The 18639-nt window shown below is 39.0% G+C and overlaps 1 protein-coding gene across 1 annotated transcript in view; it reads right to left on the minus strand.

The window, feature by feature from the left end:
* MED12L (mediator complex subunit 12L) overlaps nucleotides 1–18639 on the minus strand; it is a 625295-nt gene that overhangs the window by 281707 nt on the left and 324949 nt on the right. Inside the window, 2 exon segments of the mRNA XM_056807762.1 lie at nucleotides 3118–3244; nucleotides 4314–4445. Coding sequence (XP_056663740.1) covers nucleotides 3118–3244; nucleotides 4314–4445 — 259 coding nt within the window.

Raw genomic sequence — 18639 nt, forward strand, 5'->3', positions numbered from 1 at the left:
CAGGAATTCCTCACTAAACTGAAATCCAAGATCTATGTCCCATTCCATCAAAAAGAGTTCATTTCCATTCTCCACCAAAGAGACTTCAACCTGGGTCTAATTATCATGGCTAACATTAATATTGACAGAGGCCAACTAGGTGGCTCAGTAGCTTGAGAGCCAGGTCTAGAGACAGGAGGTCCTGGGTTCAAATCTGACCTTAGATGGTTCCCAGTTGGGTGACCCTGAGCAAATCATTTGACCCCATTGTCTAACCCTTACTACTCTTCTGCCTTAGAATCAATATTCAGTATCAATTTCAAGATGGTAGCTGATGATTTAAAAAAAATTAGTCACAATATTATTATAGCAACAAAAAGACAAGGTAGACTCACAAGAAAAATGTCTTCTACTTACATCTATTCTCCTCAGTACCAATACTTAGCCACAACTTTGTCTCTTTTTGTATCTTTGCAAATGGGGCATTAGAGTTAAGGAAAGACCAATGCTGGCTCTATAAGTCTAGTGGTTAGAGCCTGTTAGAGTCATGGTAGCCCAACCACTGTATGCAGTAGAAACAAGATTGATTTTATTAGCTCAGGGAGTCAACCTAGACTTAGGGGTAAAGAAAGAAACTCGGGAGCTGGCCAGTCTTGGGTTGGAAGACGATACCCTGCCATACAAGTCACTCCGCTCTCGCTCTTCCCTAATCTGAGAGATGGGAAGAACGCTGCATGTATTACCTATCTGGTAGGAAAATACCTTCACAATGAATTAGAGGTGCCAGACAAAAGCGTCTCAAAAGGCAGAGTGCCGTTTTCAGCTTCCAAAGCTTAATGGCATTTCACTCTCCCCACAATGACCAAGACCAGCCACCCCATTCCACTGGAAATAAAACTGAAAAGCTACCATGGACAGGGGCTTCTCAGACTGAACCATTCAAAGAAACTGGCAGATGAATCTCTGACTACTCCATCTATAAATCCAGGTTCTTTCAATATTAGCTGTGGGCTGTCCCCGACAGCATCAGAAACGTCCAGGAGGGAACATGGCCCTAAGTCTTCGTTCTGGCAAAGAGGTTCAAAATGACAGGAAGCAAAAGAACATTCTCTAAATGATGCTTCTGGAGGGGAGGGAACGCGTGTCCCCCACCTATCGCCAGGACTGTACCCTGAAGTCCCTGGGTAGTGGGACTTGAATAATTCCAGGGATGGGGAGCCTTAAGAAGCACTTTCCCAAAGTAAGAGGAGAAGCCCTAAGTTTTTTAACAGCAGGAATAACAGTGGAAAGAATGCTAAAGATGAAGCCAAATGGCCAAAGCTTGGTCCTAGCCCTGCCACTTACCAGGTATATGGACTAGATTCAAATCCAGGCTTTGCTCCTTAGGACTCTCGTAATGCAGGACAAGGCAATTGCTTTGACTATCCTAGCTTCCTCATCTACTCATCAAAAATGACATTAGCATAGATTTGGAGGTGAAAAGCACCTTGGAGAGCTAATGAAGCTGAAGGGACCTAAGGAGGTCCTTCGTTAACAGAAAAGGAAACTGAGGCCCCAGGAAATGAAAAGATGTGACCAACCTGAGTGAACCAAATTTCATTCCAAAAGAGCAACCATTAGGAACCATGCCAAAATAAAAAATTTCAGTCCTGGTTCCACTCTGATGCCTTGTAACCTCTTGTCTCTTTAGGGTTCACTCCTTTCTTTTGCCATTAATTTCTCATTTTCCTTCACATTCTTCCCTTCCTTATCCGATCTAATATGTTCTCTTTTTCACAAAAGTAGAGTTGATATTCAAATCAGTGTTCATAACATTAGACTGTACTGATGCTATTTGTACCACCCTCCCTCACGAGGTACCAATGAGATGGATGATGCAAAGGATTCAGGAAACCAAAAGGAATCAATTAAACAGACTTTGCCCAAAATGATCAGAATCAACAAGAGAAGTGGGCACCCTTTGTGTTCCGTGAATATTCCCACTCCCTGCCCGGACTAAAAGGCTTTTCTATTTTTGTGAGTTCTGTAGCCCTCTCTAAGCACTACACCCGCTGATGAGTCTCAAGTCAAACCTTCATGGCTTGACTCCTGCCCTAGTGGTCACCTCGAGTTAGGAGGACCCATGGCAGTGTTCACACACAAACAGATCTACAAAGTCTATCCAGACCCCATCATCAGGGTTCTCTCCTCCATGAAGTTCTCTGGCAGCATTTCATCCAAATATTCTCTTGCTCTACCTTGGAGACATTCTGTATATGTAGTTCCCCAGTCCCATCCCCCCAAAAGGAAGGAAACTCTCTGAGGACCCAGGCTATTTTTGTTCTGGTATCCCCAAGTGGATTGAATTGAATTCTGAGATCAGGACAAAAGAGTCAATATGGCAACAATGAAGAACCTGCTAAAATAAAAGTGATGCTAATCTGGAAGCCCTGGTACCTCCCTTCTTCCACCATCAAATTCCCATTTTCCATTCTTCACATTGAGGTCTTTCCTTATCAGATCTGACATTTTCTCTTTCCTCTTTCTCATTCCTGTCCTTTCATTCTCTAGCTAAAGTCTTTGCCCATACACTGGGCTCGGAAGTCCAAAACTGTGACTCAGTTGGACTCAGGAGTCCAACTTGGTGGCAATGCCAGGTACTCAGTGACTCAGTTTCCCCACCTGTAAAATGTGCAAGATGGAATCGATGGCTGCTAAAGTTCCTCCTCACTCTCAAGCTAAAGCCTCCTTACAATTGAACCTCACATTTAGGAGAAAAGAAGATCTGTTTTGATTTTTATTCAAGAGCCCTTATTTGCTATAAAAGCTTCTACGGTTATTGAATATAATTCTAGAGGCACAGCGTAGATCATTTTGGCGTATTACATTTGAAAACCTTTAAAACTTCATTTAAAAAAGTCCTTCCAATGTTCCAGCTGGCAAGTTTCATTATACCTTTGAGTTTCCAATGACACAACGCTCTAGAATTCTGTATGCTCGAGAAGGATACTAACATCAGCACCCAGATGGTAGGTATTTTAGTAAATGAAAATTCAAGATGACAATTGCCAATAAGAATAAATAAGAAAAAGAATTTAGCAACTCAGCCCACTGGGGAGAGGTTTTCTCCTGAATTTGAATCAAAAAGGAAATACTTACACAGTGAGGGAGCTTGTGTATCTAAAAATCTAAGCAGGACGTTCTGAAAGACAGGCAGGCTGGACCCAGCAAGGGAGGCAGAAGAAAGAGATTCCTTCTCATCCAAGACTTCTGATTCACCGCATCGCTACAGATTGAAAACAGAACAAGTTTGCCAGAATAAGGTAATTGTAGCAACATGGTTCCTTTGTCCTACCAAAATGTTATATGGCAAATGAAGCCCCAAACTGTTAACTATTGGTTATGCTAAGGGTAATAGACAACAATCTGTTTATAAAGGATGCATATGAATGGCAAAAGAAAAAACTCAACTGTGATCAGAATCCCAGAGAACCAGCTGGATGGGAAATTGGACCAAATTAGGCAACATTAGTTAACCCAGACTCCAAATCACATAGGCTATATCTATGTTTTTGTTGTGGTTCAGTCATTTTCAGTTATATCCTATTCTTTGTGCCCCATTTTGGGGTTTTCTTGGCAAAGATATTGGAACTGTTTTCCATTTCTTTCTCCAGCTCATTTTACAGATGAAGAAACTGAGGCAAACAGGGTTAAGTGATTTGTCCAGAGTCACACATCTAGTAAGTATCTGAAGCAGGATTTGAACTCAAAGCTGAGTCTTCCTGATTTGAGACCTGGCACTCAATCCACTAATACTAAATGTGTAAATAGAAAACTATAAATGTTCCAAAGCAATGACTCCCACCCTAGTTCCTTTAATGCTATTCTAAAATGATCATCAATGTGAGTACATATATAGGCATGTAAAAAAATTATAGACAGGCCTTCGGGTTGATTCAAAACAAACATTTTTGTGTTGACTCTTAAGTCATTATTACATTTGAAGATGTCTAAGAAAATGGCCTGGGACATGTAAAACCCAGTGGAATTGCTCCTTGGTTACGGGACGGGGGTGGGAGGAGAGGAGGGAAGAACATGAATCATGTAAAACCAAGGGAAAATATTCTAAAGTAATTAATTAAATAAATAAACTTAAAAAAAAAGAAAAAAATAGCCTGGAGACCATCTGCTTAGGATTAAGGTGAATCCACTAGGGAGGTCTACGGTCAGTCTCCATCTTCCTCTTCTAATCTTCATGTAAAATGTCCAAGTTGGATATAAGAAAGTGTGTATCCTTCTCAACACAGCCATTTGGAATGATAATGGTCAAAGCCAAGCAAACAAAAAAGCCTTACTTCTGCCTCAATTTCAGCCTGCCTCTTCTCCAAAAGTTTGGCCACGGCCATAGCTCGGTGTTTTCCAGACCTTTTACAGCTCACGGCCCACTCGCACAGCAAAGTCACCACTGCTTCATCATTTGGAGCCACCTAGCCAATAGGAAAGAATAATGGCAGCATTTAGGATGGGGGAAGAGAAAACCAGGGAGCAAAGACCTGGTGCATGAACACGTGTAAGACTTTCACAAGTATATTTCCTAACATAATTAATTATAAAGGGATCAAACTTTTACAGAAGAGAATAATTACAAGGAAATTAACTGGCAGTCATCAATAAAACCATTCAGATGTCTTTTCAGTGCAGGAGAAATAACAATCACTACTTGGAATCAGAGCACCTGGGTCAACATTCTTTCTCTGTCACCTATTTTCTTTAGGAGCTAAAAATGTGTTGGAATTATACTGAAAATTGTACTGAATTCTATGGTTAACTAGTCAATAGGATCACAGCTCTAGGGAGATGGAAGGGACTTCAGAGGCCATCTAAATCCCACCCTTTTGCTTTATAGGTGAGGAAACTGAGCCCACAGAGGCTAAGTGACTTGCCCAAGGTGACACAGAAAAGAAGCAGCAGAAGTGGGATTTGACACCAAAGCCAGTATTCTTCTCAAAGCATAAGTCCTTTTGGGGTCCCACCATATTCTGGGATTCTCCCAGCTATACCAAAGAGGTCGTTTCAGCAAGAATATGCTTTTCTACTTGAGTTAATCCATTGGGCAATTTACAAACATGGGGAGGAAAAAAAAAAAGCTTCAATTTCCACTCATTCATTCAACCAGCATTTACCTAGGGATTGCTATAGCAAAATAAAGCAGCAACCATGATGGGATGATCTCATGCTGGGAACAAAAAAACAAACAAACAAATCTAGCTGTTGGGAAAGAAACCATGAGCAGGACACTGTAGATAGCCAAAGGCATGAAGGCTAAACCCAGGACATTAGGTGACTGGCCAAATCATCACCAGAAGGAAAAGGACACCGATTGCATTACAATTTCCCTGGAAGGCTGGTTTTTTAGTATGCTATCATTCACAACCACATAGTGCAGGGAGGTGTGCAAGCCTTTTATACACGTGATCTCATTTGATTTCCCCAACAACCCAGTAAGGTTGGGTGCTTTTGTTATCCCCATTTTATAGACGAGGAAATTGAGGCTGAAAGAACTTAGTAACAGATCTAAGTTCCCACAGTAGTATCTGAGGCAAGATTTGAATTCAGTTCTTCTCGTATTTCCAGTACTCTATCCAATAAGCTGCCTTGTATGGGGCATAGCAGCCAAGCTGGAGCTTAATTTTGTCAAGCTATAAATGCCAGGCTGAATGAGGGTGCATTTTATCCTAGATGGAACAGCCTGAAGATTTGTAAGCAGTCAAGGCAGTGCCGTAGGAAGATAAAGTCCAGTACTCATTGGAGAATACATCAGAGAGGAGAAAGTCTACAAACAGAGAGGTTGGTAAGGAGGATCAGACTCAGGGTAAGGTGATAAAGTCCTTTAAGCAAATAAAGGCCATGGGGGTTCTAGGAAAAAAGAAATTTAAAAAATAAAAAAAATTTCCCCCCGCCAAAAAAGGCAGCAACAGTCAGAAAGGATATTAGAAGGGTCATGTATAAATAGTAAATGTTCTAATAGTGCCAAAAAGGAAAGCTAGGGTCCAAGAGACAAATGATCGAGCACTAGACATTCTAGGAGAAAAAAGAAGATTGCAAATAAACACCTCTTACAATCCAGGAAAAACCACCTATCTATCATTGGCTGGTTTTCATAAAGTTATATTTTCCCAGAACCAAAGCCATTGGAGTAGTTTACTTTCAGAGAAATGGGCCATCAGCTAAGAGTAAGATTTTATAATGCTAAGCAAAGATGGTCAACGAGCATTTATTTAGTGCTCATATACACAAAGCTGTTGTTATTCAGTCATTCGGTTCTGTCCACCTCTTCATGATTCCTCGGACTATACTATACTGTCCATGGGTTTTCTTGGAAAAGATACTGAAAGTCCAAGCAAGAGACAGAGAACATTACAAAATGTAAAATGAATGGTTTTGATTATATCAAATTAAAAAGGGATTGTACAAACAAAACCAATGCAAACAAAATTAGAAGGAAAACAACAAACTGGGAACATTTTTATAACAAAAATCTCTGACAGAGGCTCAATTTCCCAAATATATAAGTAACTAAGTCAAATTTACAAAGAATCGAGCCATTCCCCAATCGACAAATGGTCAAAGGATACAAATGGGCAGTTTTTACGTGAAAAAATCAAAACTATCAATAAGCACATGAAAAAATGTTCTAAATTCCTCCTGATTAGAGAAATGCAAATTAAAACACTATTAGGCTACCACATTACACCTAGCAGATTGACCAATATGGCAGCAAAGGAAAGTAATAAATGTTAGAGGGGGCATGACAAAATAAGGACACTAATACACTGCTGGTGGAGTTGTGAATTAGTCCAACCATTCTGGAAGGCAATTTGGAATTATGCCCAAAGGGCTTTAAATAAGATAGCCTGCCCATTGATCCAGCCATACCACAACAAGATAATAAGGAAAAATACTTGTACAAAAATATTTATAGCTGAGCTCTTTGTGGTGGCAAGGAACTAGAAAATGAGGGGATGCCCTTCAATTGGGGAATGGCTGAATAAATTGTGGTACATGTTGGTGATGGAATATTACTGTGCTGAAAGGAATAATGAACTGGAGGAATTCCATGGAGACTGGAACGACCTCCAGGAAGTGATGCAGAGAGTGAAAGGAACAGAACCAGAACATTGTACACAGAGATGGATATATGATGGCACAATGGAAAGTAATAGACTTTTCTACTAGTAGCAAAGCAATGACCCTGGACAATCCAGAAGAACTTGGGAGAAAGAATTCTATCCACATCCAGATAAGTAACTGAAGGAGCAGAAACACAGAAGAAAAACATAGGATCGATCACATGATTTAATAGGGATATGATTGGGGTTTTGGCATTAAAAGATCACTCTACTACAAATATGAATAATAAGTAAACAGCTCAGGGAGAGGGAAGAGAAGAAAGGAGGGACAGAACATGAATTGTATAACCATGGAAAAATATCCTAAATAAATAAATAATTAAAAAGAAAGAAAGAAAGAAAGAAAAGACCCTGAAGCAGTTTGCTATTTCCTTCTCCATGGGATTAAGGCAAACAGAGGTTAAATGACTTCCCAGGGTCACACAGCTAGTATTTGAAATCATATTTGAATTAAGGTCATCCTAACTCCAGGTCTCTATCCACTGAACCATCTAGCCTCAAAATCAAAGTTAGATTCGCCCATAGTAAACAATGGAGTAGGGTGAGGGGAAAGAAGCAAAATTTCATCTTCTTGAATTTGGAAAGAGAACTCTTACAACATATACAAATGAAATGAGGGCAACACAAAAGTGGGACCAGTGCAAGTACTACAAATTCCCCGACTAGGCATCTTGCTATTTTTCTATGTTCCTACCTACTCATTTTCAGAATGGATGTTCCCTGGCAGACTAGAATAAGAAATCTAGCCACATTTCCCACAAGGAAATTCACTGCTAGTTAAAGCAATAAATAATCTAATCTTTGCCTATACCTATGGTAAATCCCAGACTAGTAGTCCCTAATCATCTCCACTTTACCCCAAAGTGAATCCTTGGGAATCTCTGGACCAATCAGCAATTTATAACTGCCCCCAAGAAGACTCCCATATATACCATAGTAATTGCTAATTAGCCCTGTCCCTGGACCACTTCTGTAACCTCTTCTTTCCTGCAGTTACCCAGTTGGTGACCTCCTTTGATGTCGATGCCTGCCACTGCCGGCCAGAGATGGCTTAAACCGTTGTGTGGTTTTTCCAGGAAGGTGTTATCATCTCACAGTAAAAAAACTTGTGACCCACGGTTCCATTTATCTACCTAACCATCCCCTTCCTGAGCATCTATAACCTCTGCCTATCACCTCCCTCTCTGAACTTCTCTGTCTGAGTAAGACACCAAATTGTTACACAGTGCGATTTATGACCCTGAATAAAATGCCTCCTTCATTATTTATTGATTACTTAGTTCATCAGAGTTTTTGTGCAGGTTTGATACTATTAAATGCCATAGTTCATATTAAGAATAGAATTCAATTTGGTGGAACATTCATTGGTCCAAGAACCATTTAACCATCCTAGCCTAACGGAGGGGGCTTGGAGGAGGAGGGAAGGAAAAGAACATGAATCTTGTAACCATGGAAACATTCTTAATTCATTCATTAATTAAAATTTCAAAATAAATCACACCAAATATGAACAAAAACTTTTTTTGAAAATTTACTGGTTTCAAATTTAGGACACCGGTGTTCAATCAAATAAAAGACTAATACTAGGAGAAGGAGTTACTATTTTACAAAAACTGTTGGGAAAACCGGACAGTGTTGAAAAAGATATTATGTTTGGTCTGACATCTCACAGCAAATTATCTAGTGAAGCTCTAAACATTTATTTGGCTTCGAGGTAAAAAGATACATCATAAACCTCAATTTAGAAACGAATCAGAAACAAGAAATAAATTAGAAGAACAAGGTATAAATTACATTATAAGATAAGGGATGACATGATCACCTAAGAGAAAATGGATAATCTTTAATGATAGGAACCTTACGTGTTGCACAAGTTCAAATTCGAAATGAAAATGACTTTCTTGGGGAAATGTCACATAGCCAAGATATAAAAAGAATCGCTTTAAAATTATAAGACTAAGAGATATTCTCTAATAAATAAATGGTCAAAGGACACAAAAGGAAGAAACCTAAGCTATCAACTATCATATGAAAAGTGCTCTAAGTGACTAATAATTAGAGAAATGCAAATTAAGGGAACTGTGAGATCCTACCTCATATTAGTTATTTTTAACCCCTTATCTTCTGTCTTAAGAGTCAATAATACTGTTATCATTTCCAGGCAGAAGAGTGATAATGGCTAGGCAATTGGGGTTAAGTGGCTTGAGCAGAGTCCCATAGCTAGGAAATGTCCAAGGCCGGCCTGAACCCAGAACCTCTCCATCTCCAGGCTGGGTGCTCTATCCACCGAGCCACCTAACTACCCCTACTTCCCACTGGCATAGCTGGCAAAAGAGGAAATGGGGGGTGGGTGGATAACAAGAAATAAACAAGTGTTCTCTTGGCAGAATTACAAATTAGTCTAGCCATTCTAGAAAGTAATTTAGAACTACACCCCCAAAGTTACAAAACAATGCCCATTTGACCCAGTTCTATCACTACTAGGCTTAAACCCCATAGAAAATTTGAAAAAAAAGAGGGGAGAAAAAGATGAATATATACAAAAATATTTGTATCTGTTCTTTTCATGGCAGCCCAAAAATGAAAACTAAGGGGTGTCTCCTATCGGGGAATGGCCACATTGGCATTTGAAATAATAAACCAGGCCAGAAAACTAAAAAGGCAATATCAGTTACCAGAGAACTGATAAACATATAATTTAGAGAAAAACAATATATTTTTGGTCATGGCTAATGGAAGTTTTGTTTTGTAAGACTCTTTGTGTTTATGATAAAGGGTTATATTTTTCTTTCTTTGTTTTTGGACTGGGACAGAAGAGGCTAGTGGGAGGAGCAGTATACCAATTCATTTAAAAATAAATTCATTTTAAATACTTTTTAAACCCTTACCATCCATCTTAAAACAAATTAAATAGGGGGCAGCTGGGTAGCTCTGTGGATTGATACCAATACGCAGTATTGACTCCACAATGGAAGGTAAGAGTTTAAAAACAAAAACAAATTAAATATTGGTTGCAAGGCAGAAGAATGGTAAGGTTAGGCAGTGGGGGGGGGGGTTAAGTGACAAAGTCACTTAAAATCAAAGAGCTAGAAATATCAGAGGCCCAGTTTGAACCTAGAACCTCTCATCTCTAGGTCTGGCTTTCAATCCACTGAGTCACCTAGCTGCCCCTAAATAATTAAAAAATAAAATAAAATGTTATTGGTGTAAACCTTAAAATTTCTTAGACTTATAAATGTTGGAAATTTCACCATTGGGAAATTTCATACTTGAAAAATTTCCTATTGATAATGGGAACTCTATTGGAATGTGAACCCCATTGGCATGGGAGGTTCTTCCTCCTCCCTTCTTAAGATTACTTTAGGACAGAAACCTTTTGCTGAACAATGGAAAGGGCTTTGACCTATGCTTAAGCAGAGAACAGGAATTTCTTTGAGTCATGATTGATTTTAGAATTGATACAATAGAGATACTTGGAATGACAGAACCAGGTCTTGGAAATTACAATCTCCACCCTACTCAGTCCTAACAGGATTTAGGAAGGGCTGCAGCATAGATCAAAATTTAATTATTCCAATCTCTACCCTACTCAGGGTAACAGGATTTAGGAAGGGCTATAGCAAAGGATCAAGATTTAATTATTTGAGAATATGACCTTCAACATACATGTGCAAAGCCACAGACCTCTGAGCGGTCCTGGGTTAAGGTAGAGCCACCATTGGCACAGGGAAGACATGGACAGTGATTGGTAGATGTGAGAACTGAGGGGAGGGAACTTGGATGGTTTCCTTAGAGGGGTCTGAGGACCAGGGGGTGGTGGGTTGGAGAGTTTTGGCTCTGAGTGGTTGGAGAGGTTCTCTGAGAAGCTTGCTCTGAAGGAAGCTGGAGGTGGAGGCCCCTGAGACTGTTTCTCCATTTTGGTCACGTGAGTAATAGGGACTGATCTCCTTTCTTTGCCCCAGCTATCTAAGGGCTTGGGCCTTTTGGCCCAGCCTAAACAGAAGGGGTATTTAAGCCCTATTCCTTTCTCTCCCCTTTCTCTCTCCCTCTCTCTCTCTATCTCTAATACCTTTCTTCATCCTGTTTGTAATTAAACTCCATAAAAGGTTGACTGCTGACTTGAGTTTTCATTTAGGAATTACATAGCTGAATTCCTTGGCGACCTTAAATTAATATATATCAGTCTTTTAAAGTGATTTCCTTGTCACATTGGTTTCCAAACCATCTTGTAGCTAGTTTATTCAGTAAGCTAATTTAATGACTAGCCAAGTCCCTACTTTAATAGGTACGTTTAGTAGGATCACTGACTGACAAATGCTATAGAAACACTAAGTGGACTAATGATTTTAAAACTTAGAAAATCAGGAAGACCCATCTTCCTGAGTTCAAATCTAGCCTCAGACACTTACTAGCTATGCAACCCTAGAGGAGTTACTTAATGTGGGTAGCCTCAGTTTCCTCATCTGTAAAATGAGCTAAAGAAGGAAATGGCAAACCACTCCAGGATCTCTGCCAAGAAAATACCAAAATGGAATACCCCTCAAATGTAGCTGGAATGAATGATCACCAAGAAAAAATATACTAATTTAACTTAAGATCCATAGTCAGTTGATTTTAATGATCTCAACTGAGGGTAAATATAGCTTGACATATTGGAACAAGTGTCAGAATTAAGAGTCAGAAGGACCAATCCTTACCTATGTTAATCACAAGTTATATGATTTTGAATAATTAAATCACTTCATTTTTCTGAGCCTAACTTTCCTCACTTGTAAAATAAGGAGAATATCTGTGTTATCCAGGGTTTCTGTAAGGCTCCATTGGTAGAATATATGTCGAGCACTCTGCAAATGGTAACTCGTTGTGTAAATGTCAGTAATTACCGAAACTAGATGAAGGCACCTCATTGTGAGATCCAGCAGCGCTGTAATATACGTCTTATCATAGTTTCCAAGGCATGGGCATTCATTTCCAAGCAGGTAACTCCAATCGTGGAAGAATGCTTCTAAAAATATGTACAATGACACATTCCCTAATGGTTCAATTGATAGCAATCTTATTCTTTTGGCTATCTTGTCATTCAGAGAAACTTCAAGTTAACTTATCAAAAAAATCATCTTTCTAGCTAAATTAAAATGTTCTTTCTTGTGCCGAGTTACATTCTCACGACAGCAAGTCACGTAAAGGCCACAATGCTACATTTGATTAGAAAATCCTTTCTTGGATGGCTCAGCTCGAAAGATTGCCTATAATGAAAAATCTTCCCATTTTCCTTTTTTTGATGATTCGTTTCCCTAGCATCGGGGAAAAGAAACTCGAACTTGACAGACCGTCTTCGAAATTCTACAAGAAACATAGCCTCCAGTATCTAAAAATTAAAAAACCTTCAAATTAAGATACCAATACTAAAATTGTGACAAAGTAACTGCAAAAAAAATATGTCCAGCAAATTAAAATCCGTTAAAGGTCTATAGAATTCAAGTCTCTGAAAATGACAAAGAAGTGATTTCTCCAAGTGACCTAAATTCTCTCAGTCCCTTCTGTCTCTAGTTTGGGGCCCTCTTTGCCTTGGAACCAAGACACAGTTCAAAGGCCAACAGTCTCCTGTAGTACCTTACAATAATGAGGCAAAATGAGTCTAAACAAAGCATGGAGAAGAACCTATTTTAATGGGATTTAGAAAAAACATAATCAGGGTAATTTCTAAGTATCTGATGATAATTTTAATGCTTAATTTTGATAGTTCAAATTCTGGAATATTAATAACAGGATATAAACTTTAGAAAGTGATCTATTTGTACCATAAGGAATATATCTGTCCCTTCATTCTTATTCTCTAATAAATTATGGACCTGATACAGCCTAGACACAATTTACTCATTTTAAGTTCACAAGATCACAAATATTGACCACTAACACTTCATGCAAAAATGAGCATGATAAAAAAGATGAATATGGTAGAAAAGATTAAGAAGAGGTGACAAGAATATATAGAACTATACAAAAAAGATCATATTGTGAATTTTAGATTTACTCCACCCTGCTTAGTCAGGATTATAAATTAGAGATCAAGGAAGCAGCACCATCTTTTTTTTGCTAACAAATGGGAGAAAGGAGATGAGAGGCAAACTCAGATTAGCTAGGCAACTGGACATATGATTATGTGCCTTTTCTCTCTCCAACCTGCTTTCACTATCCTATAAATTAATAAATAATAAATTAATATTCCCCAGAGAATTTTAATTCCAACAAATTTCAAATATGCATTTAATACCACTCTGGTGACAGAAAGTGAAGAAAAATTCAGATGTCTCTAGAGAGTGTAAAAGCCAAACAACACCAAAAAAATCAACAACAAGATCTTGGCAACTGCTCCCATCACTTCCAGGCAAACAGAGGTAGCACAAATGGAATCAGATTGTAAATATACAATGATCACCGCAGATGGCGACTACAACCATGAAATTAAAAGACACTTGCTCCTTGGAAGGAAAGCTACGGCGAATCCGGATAATATACTAAAAAGCAGAAACGTCACCTCGCTGACAAAGGTCCACATATTCAAAGCCATGGTTTTTACACTAGTAATATGTGGCTGTGAGAGTCGGGCTATAACAAAACCTGAGTGCCTCAGAATCTAAGCTTTCAGATTGTAGTTCTGGAAAAGACTTCTGAAAGTCCCTGGGCCAGCAAGGAAATCAAATTAGTCAATACTTAAAGAAATGAATCAGACTATTCCTTGGAAGGTCACATAATGAAGCTGACGTTTAAATACTTTGACCACAGTATTTATTCTAAGAGAGAAGGTAAGGCTTTCAAAAATAGAAAGTACTAACCTGAAAATTCAGCCATCTTTGTGACCCAGACTAACTGTTATATACATAATAACTTCTTACAATAGAAGAATAACAAGTATCTCCCTTCCATTGACTATCTTCATCACTACTGAAATATCCTTACCCCATCCAACTAGATTTCCCCTAGGTACAAAAATGTCTAATAATGGCTCTATAGGTCAGAGTTTTGTGAACTTCTTGGAAGTAAGAATGAGGATTTCATTCATGATGATATCTGAGATTTTATTCAACAGATTCTTGGAAGGCGGGATTTTCTCCCCATTTCAATCCTAGAAATTTCTAAAAAGCATATTAGAGTCTCTATGGACATGACACATGAGGATTCATTCAAGGAACTGGTGATCTTTGCCTAGAAAAGAGAAGAATGATAAGGAATGGAGATGGAAGGGGATGTGAAAGTTATTTCAAATATCTGAAGAATATCCCAGGGAAAAAAGAATTACTTTTCTGCTGGATCACAAAGAGTTAAAACTAGAATCAATAAGTAAAAGTCCTAGAGGGCAAAGTTTAGGGACAATGGAAGGAAAGCCCCCAACCAATGGGCTGTCTTGGAAACTTTTCCTATCCTTAAAAATCTTCATGCAGGGACAACCTGAGCCCAGCTGGGTATTTAGTAAAAGGGAATCTGGCTGAGGTAGGGGTTGGATTGGATGGATCTAGCATCCTAAGTCTGAGATTCTGAGATAGAGCTCTTTAATTTAAAATAAGCCAAAGGTCACTCATTTCCATGCCTAGAAACAATAATTCTATCCCCTTAAGTACAAGCTGAAAAGTTTTCTCTGTTTGGGTAAACAGATCAAATTAAGACCTGAAAAATAACACCAGCTGGCTAGTTTGGTGAAAGCCCCAAGTTCTTCAGAAAACTCTTTTCTTTTAAAAACAGCTGTCACATTCTGCATTTGAATACATCTGTGTTCAGGGAGGTCCAAATTAAAGTTCGGTTAGTCATGAAGCCTTGGAAATCACTGTTTATACACAAGGAATGAACAATCAATCAACAAGTTTGCATTGAGCATTTACTATATGCCTAGCACCCTATCATTCACTTACAGACTCATCTCAGTAGAGCTGTCTCTTTTTTATACCCTTATTTTCCATCGTAGAATAGATAAGTGCCAGTTCTAAGGCAGAAGAGCTGTAAGGGTAGACTATGGGGGTAGTTAATGACTTACCCAGGTTCATACAGTTAGGAATGTGTTTGAGGTCCCATTTGAACCCAGATCCTTCCATTTCCAAGACTGGTGCTCTTTTCCACTGTACTGCCTAGATTCTTTTAGGCAGCCTGAAGAGGGTAAGGTTTGGAAACCCTCACTGCTATTCCCTCTGCCATGATCTACCTTATCCAGATCTTGGGAATGGGTCCCCCATTTCATTCTTCCCTCTCCCTTCCATAGACTATCGTCATCACTACTGAAATATCTTTACTCCATCCAACTGGATTTGGGCAAAAATGTCTAATAATGGCTCCATAGGTCAGAGTTTGGGGAACTTCTTGAAAGTAAGAGTGAGGATGTGTCTTTCTTTGTGCCCTCAAGGCTTAGCACAGTTCCTGGCACCTAGTAAGCACTTAGTTAATGATCACTGACTGACTGAAAGAGACTGTGAAATAGTTTATTTCCTCTTTAAATTGAAATCTATTTCAGAGGGGAATCATCTTCCTATTGCATTTGCACTAACCTTTTTTCTCCTTACTGCTAACATGATAAGAGCAGCAAGATGGAGCACAGAGCCTGGCGCCAGGAAGACCTGAATTCAAAGCCAGCTTCTTACTTGCTTACTAGCTGTGTGGTCCTGGGAAAGACATTTAATCATGCTTCTGGCTTAGAATCAATATTGATTCTACGATAGAAGGTACAGATGGTTGTTTTTTTTTTCATTAAAAAAAATAATAAACAGCAGGAAGATGAGAGCCAGAACAGAATTTGGGGTTGGGGTGAGGGGAATGGAGATGATACTTTCTCCACTAGAAGGGACCTCATACTCAGGAATGTGACTTTGAATTGACATGATCTTTGGAACTAACTGGAAATCAGACTAGAGTCAGCATCTTAAATATAAATCCTAAATGGATTTAAAAATATCAACATAAGAAGTCATACCAGGGGACAGCTGGGTAATTCAGTGGATTGAGAGCCAAGCCTAGAAATGGGAGATCCTAGGTTCAAACCTGACCTCAGACACTTGCCAGCTGTGTGACCCTGGGCAAGTCACTTGACCCCCATTGCCTAGCCCTTACCACTCTTCTGCCTTGGAACCCATACACAGTAATGATTCCAAGATGGAAGGTAAGGGTTAAAAAAAAAAAGAAGTCATACCATAAAAAAAAAATCACTTAGACCTCAATTTCTCCATCTGTAAAATGGAGAGGCTTAGATAATGTGACTCTAGCTTTAAATATATAATTTTGCAATCATGTGATCCTAATATACAATGTACTTCAAAACATATAAGGAAGAGGGAAATTACATTTGTCAGATCAAACATTTTGAGATTATGTATTTCAATTCATAATTAAAGACATTTTACAACTATTGAGCTCCACCCTGCTCAGTATATCCAGATCTCACAGATAGACAAGTCAAGGCAGATATTCCTGTCCTGGGTGACATTTCCCTGCATTCTGGCCAACCCCCAAAGCCAAGGACAACTTAGTCCTTCCATTTCAACCTAGCTCTCCTTCTCAGTAAATCGAAAATCTAATGACCAGGGAAATCTAAATCTGCTGCAAGGCTTTAAAGTATTTGTAACTCTCATACATCATCACAGTTTACTAACACCCATGCCAAAGTACTAAAAAATAATATGATGGAAATTACTTTATGTTTATGTGCTCAAAACTCAATCAATGTCAAACCCAAGTGCTTGCAAATATTTACACTCTAGGAAGTAAAAGCACATAAAATTGATTTGCAATTTAACTTTGGTATTTCTAGTTTCAAATATCAATTCTACATAAAATAAAAGGCATTAATATTAATCAATTTAAAATAGAGTAAATGCTCAAAATTCTGGACAAATTGGGCACAGGTAACAAGTCTAAATTATTAGAAAGTTTAAAGGATGGAATATCATTGGAGGAAACAGACTGCACTCCCAAAGTTTGTTTGGAAGTTGTCATTTGCAGCTTGGAACACAGAACACATTTTCCCACTGTATGTTATTGGTGGTTAAGTTCCCAGACCAGGGCACGAGAGACTATTTAAACTATAATGAAGCTGAAATAGACCTTATAATTGTTCGGGGCCCTAAATCCTCCCCAAATCTCCAAGATCTTCTCATCCTAAACCCAAAGCTTCATGCTTTTCTAAATCCCCTGGGCCTAGGGTTGAACAGGAAATGGGGTGGGCAGATGGAGACCAAGAGGAGTTCATCCCTCATTTTCAGAGGTCTGATGACATCAAGGGGTGATGTCTTATTTGTGAAAGGCTTGGATTTAAGGGAGGAAGAGTTGCATAAAATCGTCAGTCTCTCTTCCAGTCATCAAAGTCTAGAGGCAAAACAAGCATTAAGCTCTATCTGCTCCACAGTGCCACCTTCATGGCTGTTGGAACAAAATGTTCTCATCCATCCCTTCTACCTGAAGAAGTTTTCATATGCTTGGGCAGACATCCTCCTGGCTCGCCAAAGGCTTATGGTCTACTCTAGCCTGGTTTTACTGGGGTATGGCTCCTGGGCAGGTCATGGATAAGAGTTGGGTAGAAAATGGACATCAAAAGTGGATGAGCAGCCCTGAAAATGGCTTCACACCAGAGGTTAGCCCTCTCTGGACAGCCCGTACACCCTGATTGAGTGCAATATCCAAGTTAAGAAGCACTAATGACAGCCAAAGAAAAGGTCTGGGTAATAAGGAAGTTGAGAAGGGATATATCAGGAACCTCCAGTGATTTCCACAAGCCCAGGAAATACAATAGGAGAATTTCACTGAAAAATGGACTCAATGGCTAAACCATGTAGAAGAGAGATGAGTGATTTTCTTATTCACCTGATTTTTTTATTCACCTAGTATCCACCCAAAGTCAAAGTCACCTGACATAAAGAATAACAAGCTCCAGGAATAAATATCAGTATATATTTTAATGATTATTACAGCATTTTCTATCATTTATAGTTCAGAGGTGGATACTTGTGTATTTTTTAAATGTTTTTAGGAGACTGGTTTCCCAGGCTTATAGTAAGTACAGAGGCCATTCACTGGCCCATGTCCACTGCTGAATGACAGAATTTTTGACCTTTAGTTTCTAAAGTGGGCCGACTCGGACTTCCAAAGGAAATCCAGTAGCATTCCAACTGCAACTCACCATAGTTCAGACACCAAAGCAGCTTGAGCCCTACTATAGCTCTGGATTCCCAAGCTCAGGAGGATCCACTCATCTCAGTCTTCTAGTAAAAGGGGTCCACAGCTTTGCACCACCCCTCCCAACCCCTGAATTATTTAAAGAGGGTTTTTTTCCCCTAAAAACATCATGTTCATCCATTGATTTGCTTAAGAAAGACATTTATTTACGCAGCTCAGAAATGTTTATCTATTCCCCAAAGAGAGTAGACCTGGCCAAAAGAAATGTCTGCCTTCCTCTGCCCGGCTTCTCTCCAAATTTTAACAGAATTTAAATGAGTGGAGTTGGAATTAATGAGTT

Source organism: Monodelphis domestica, chromosome 8, assembly GCF_027887165.1.
Source record: "Monodelphis domestica isolate mMonDom1 chromosome 8, mMonDom1.pri, whole genome shotgun sequence".
Classification (NCBI taxonomy): domain Eukaryota; kingdom Metazoa; phylum Chordata; class Mammalia; order Didelphimorphia; family Didelphidae; genus Monodelphis; species Monodelphis domestica.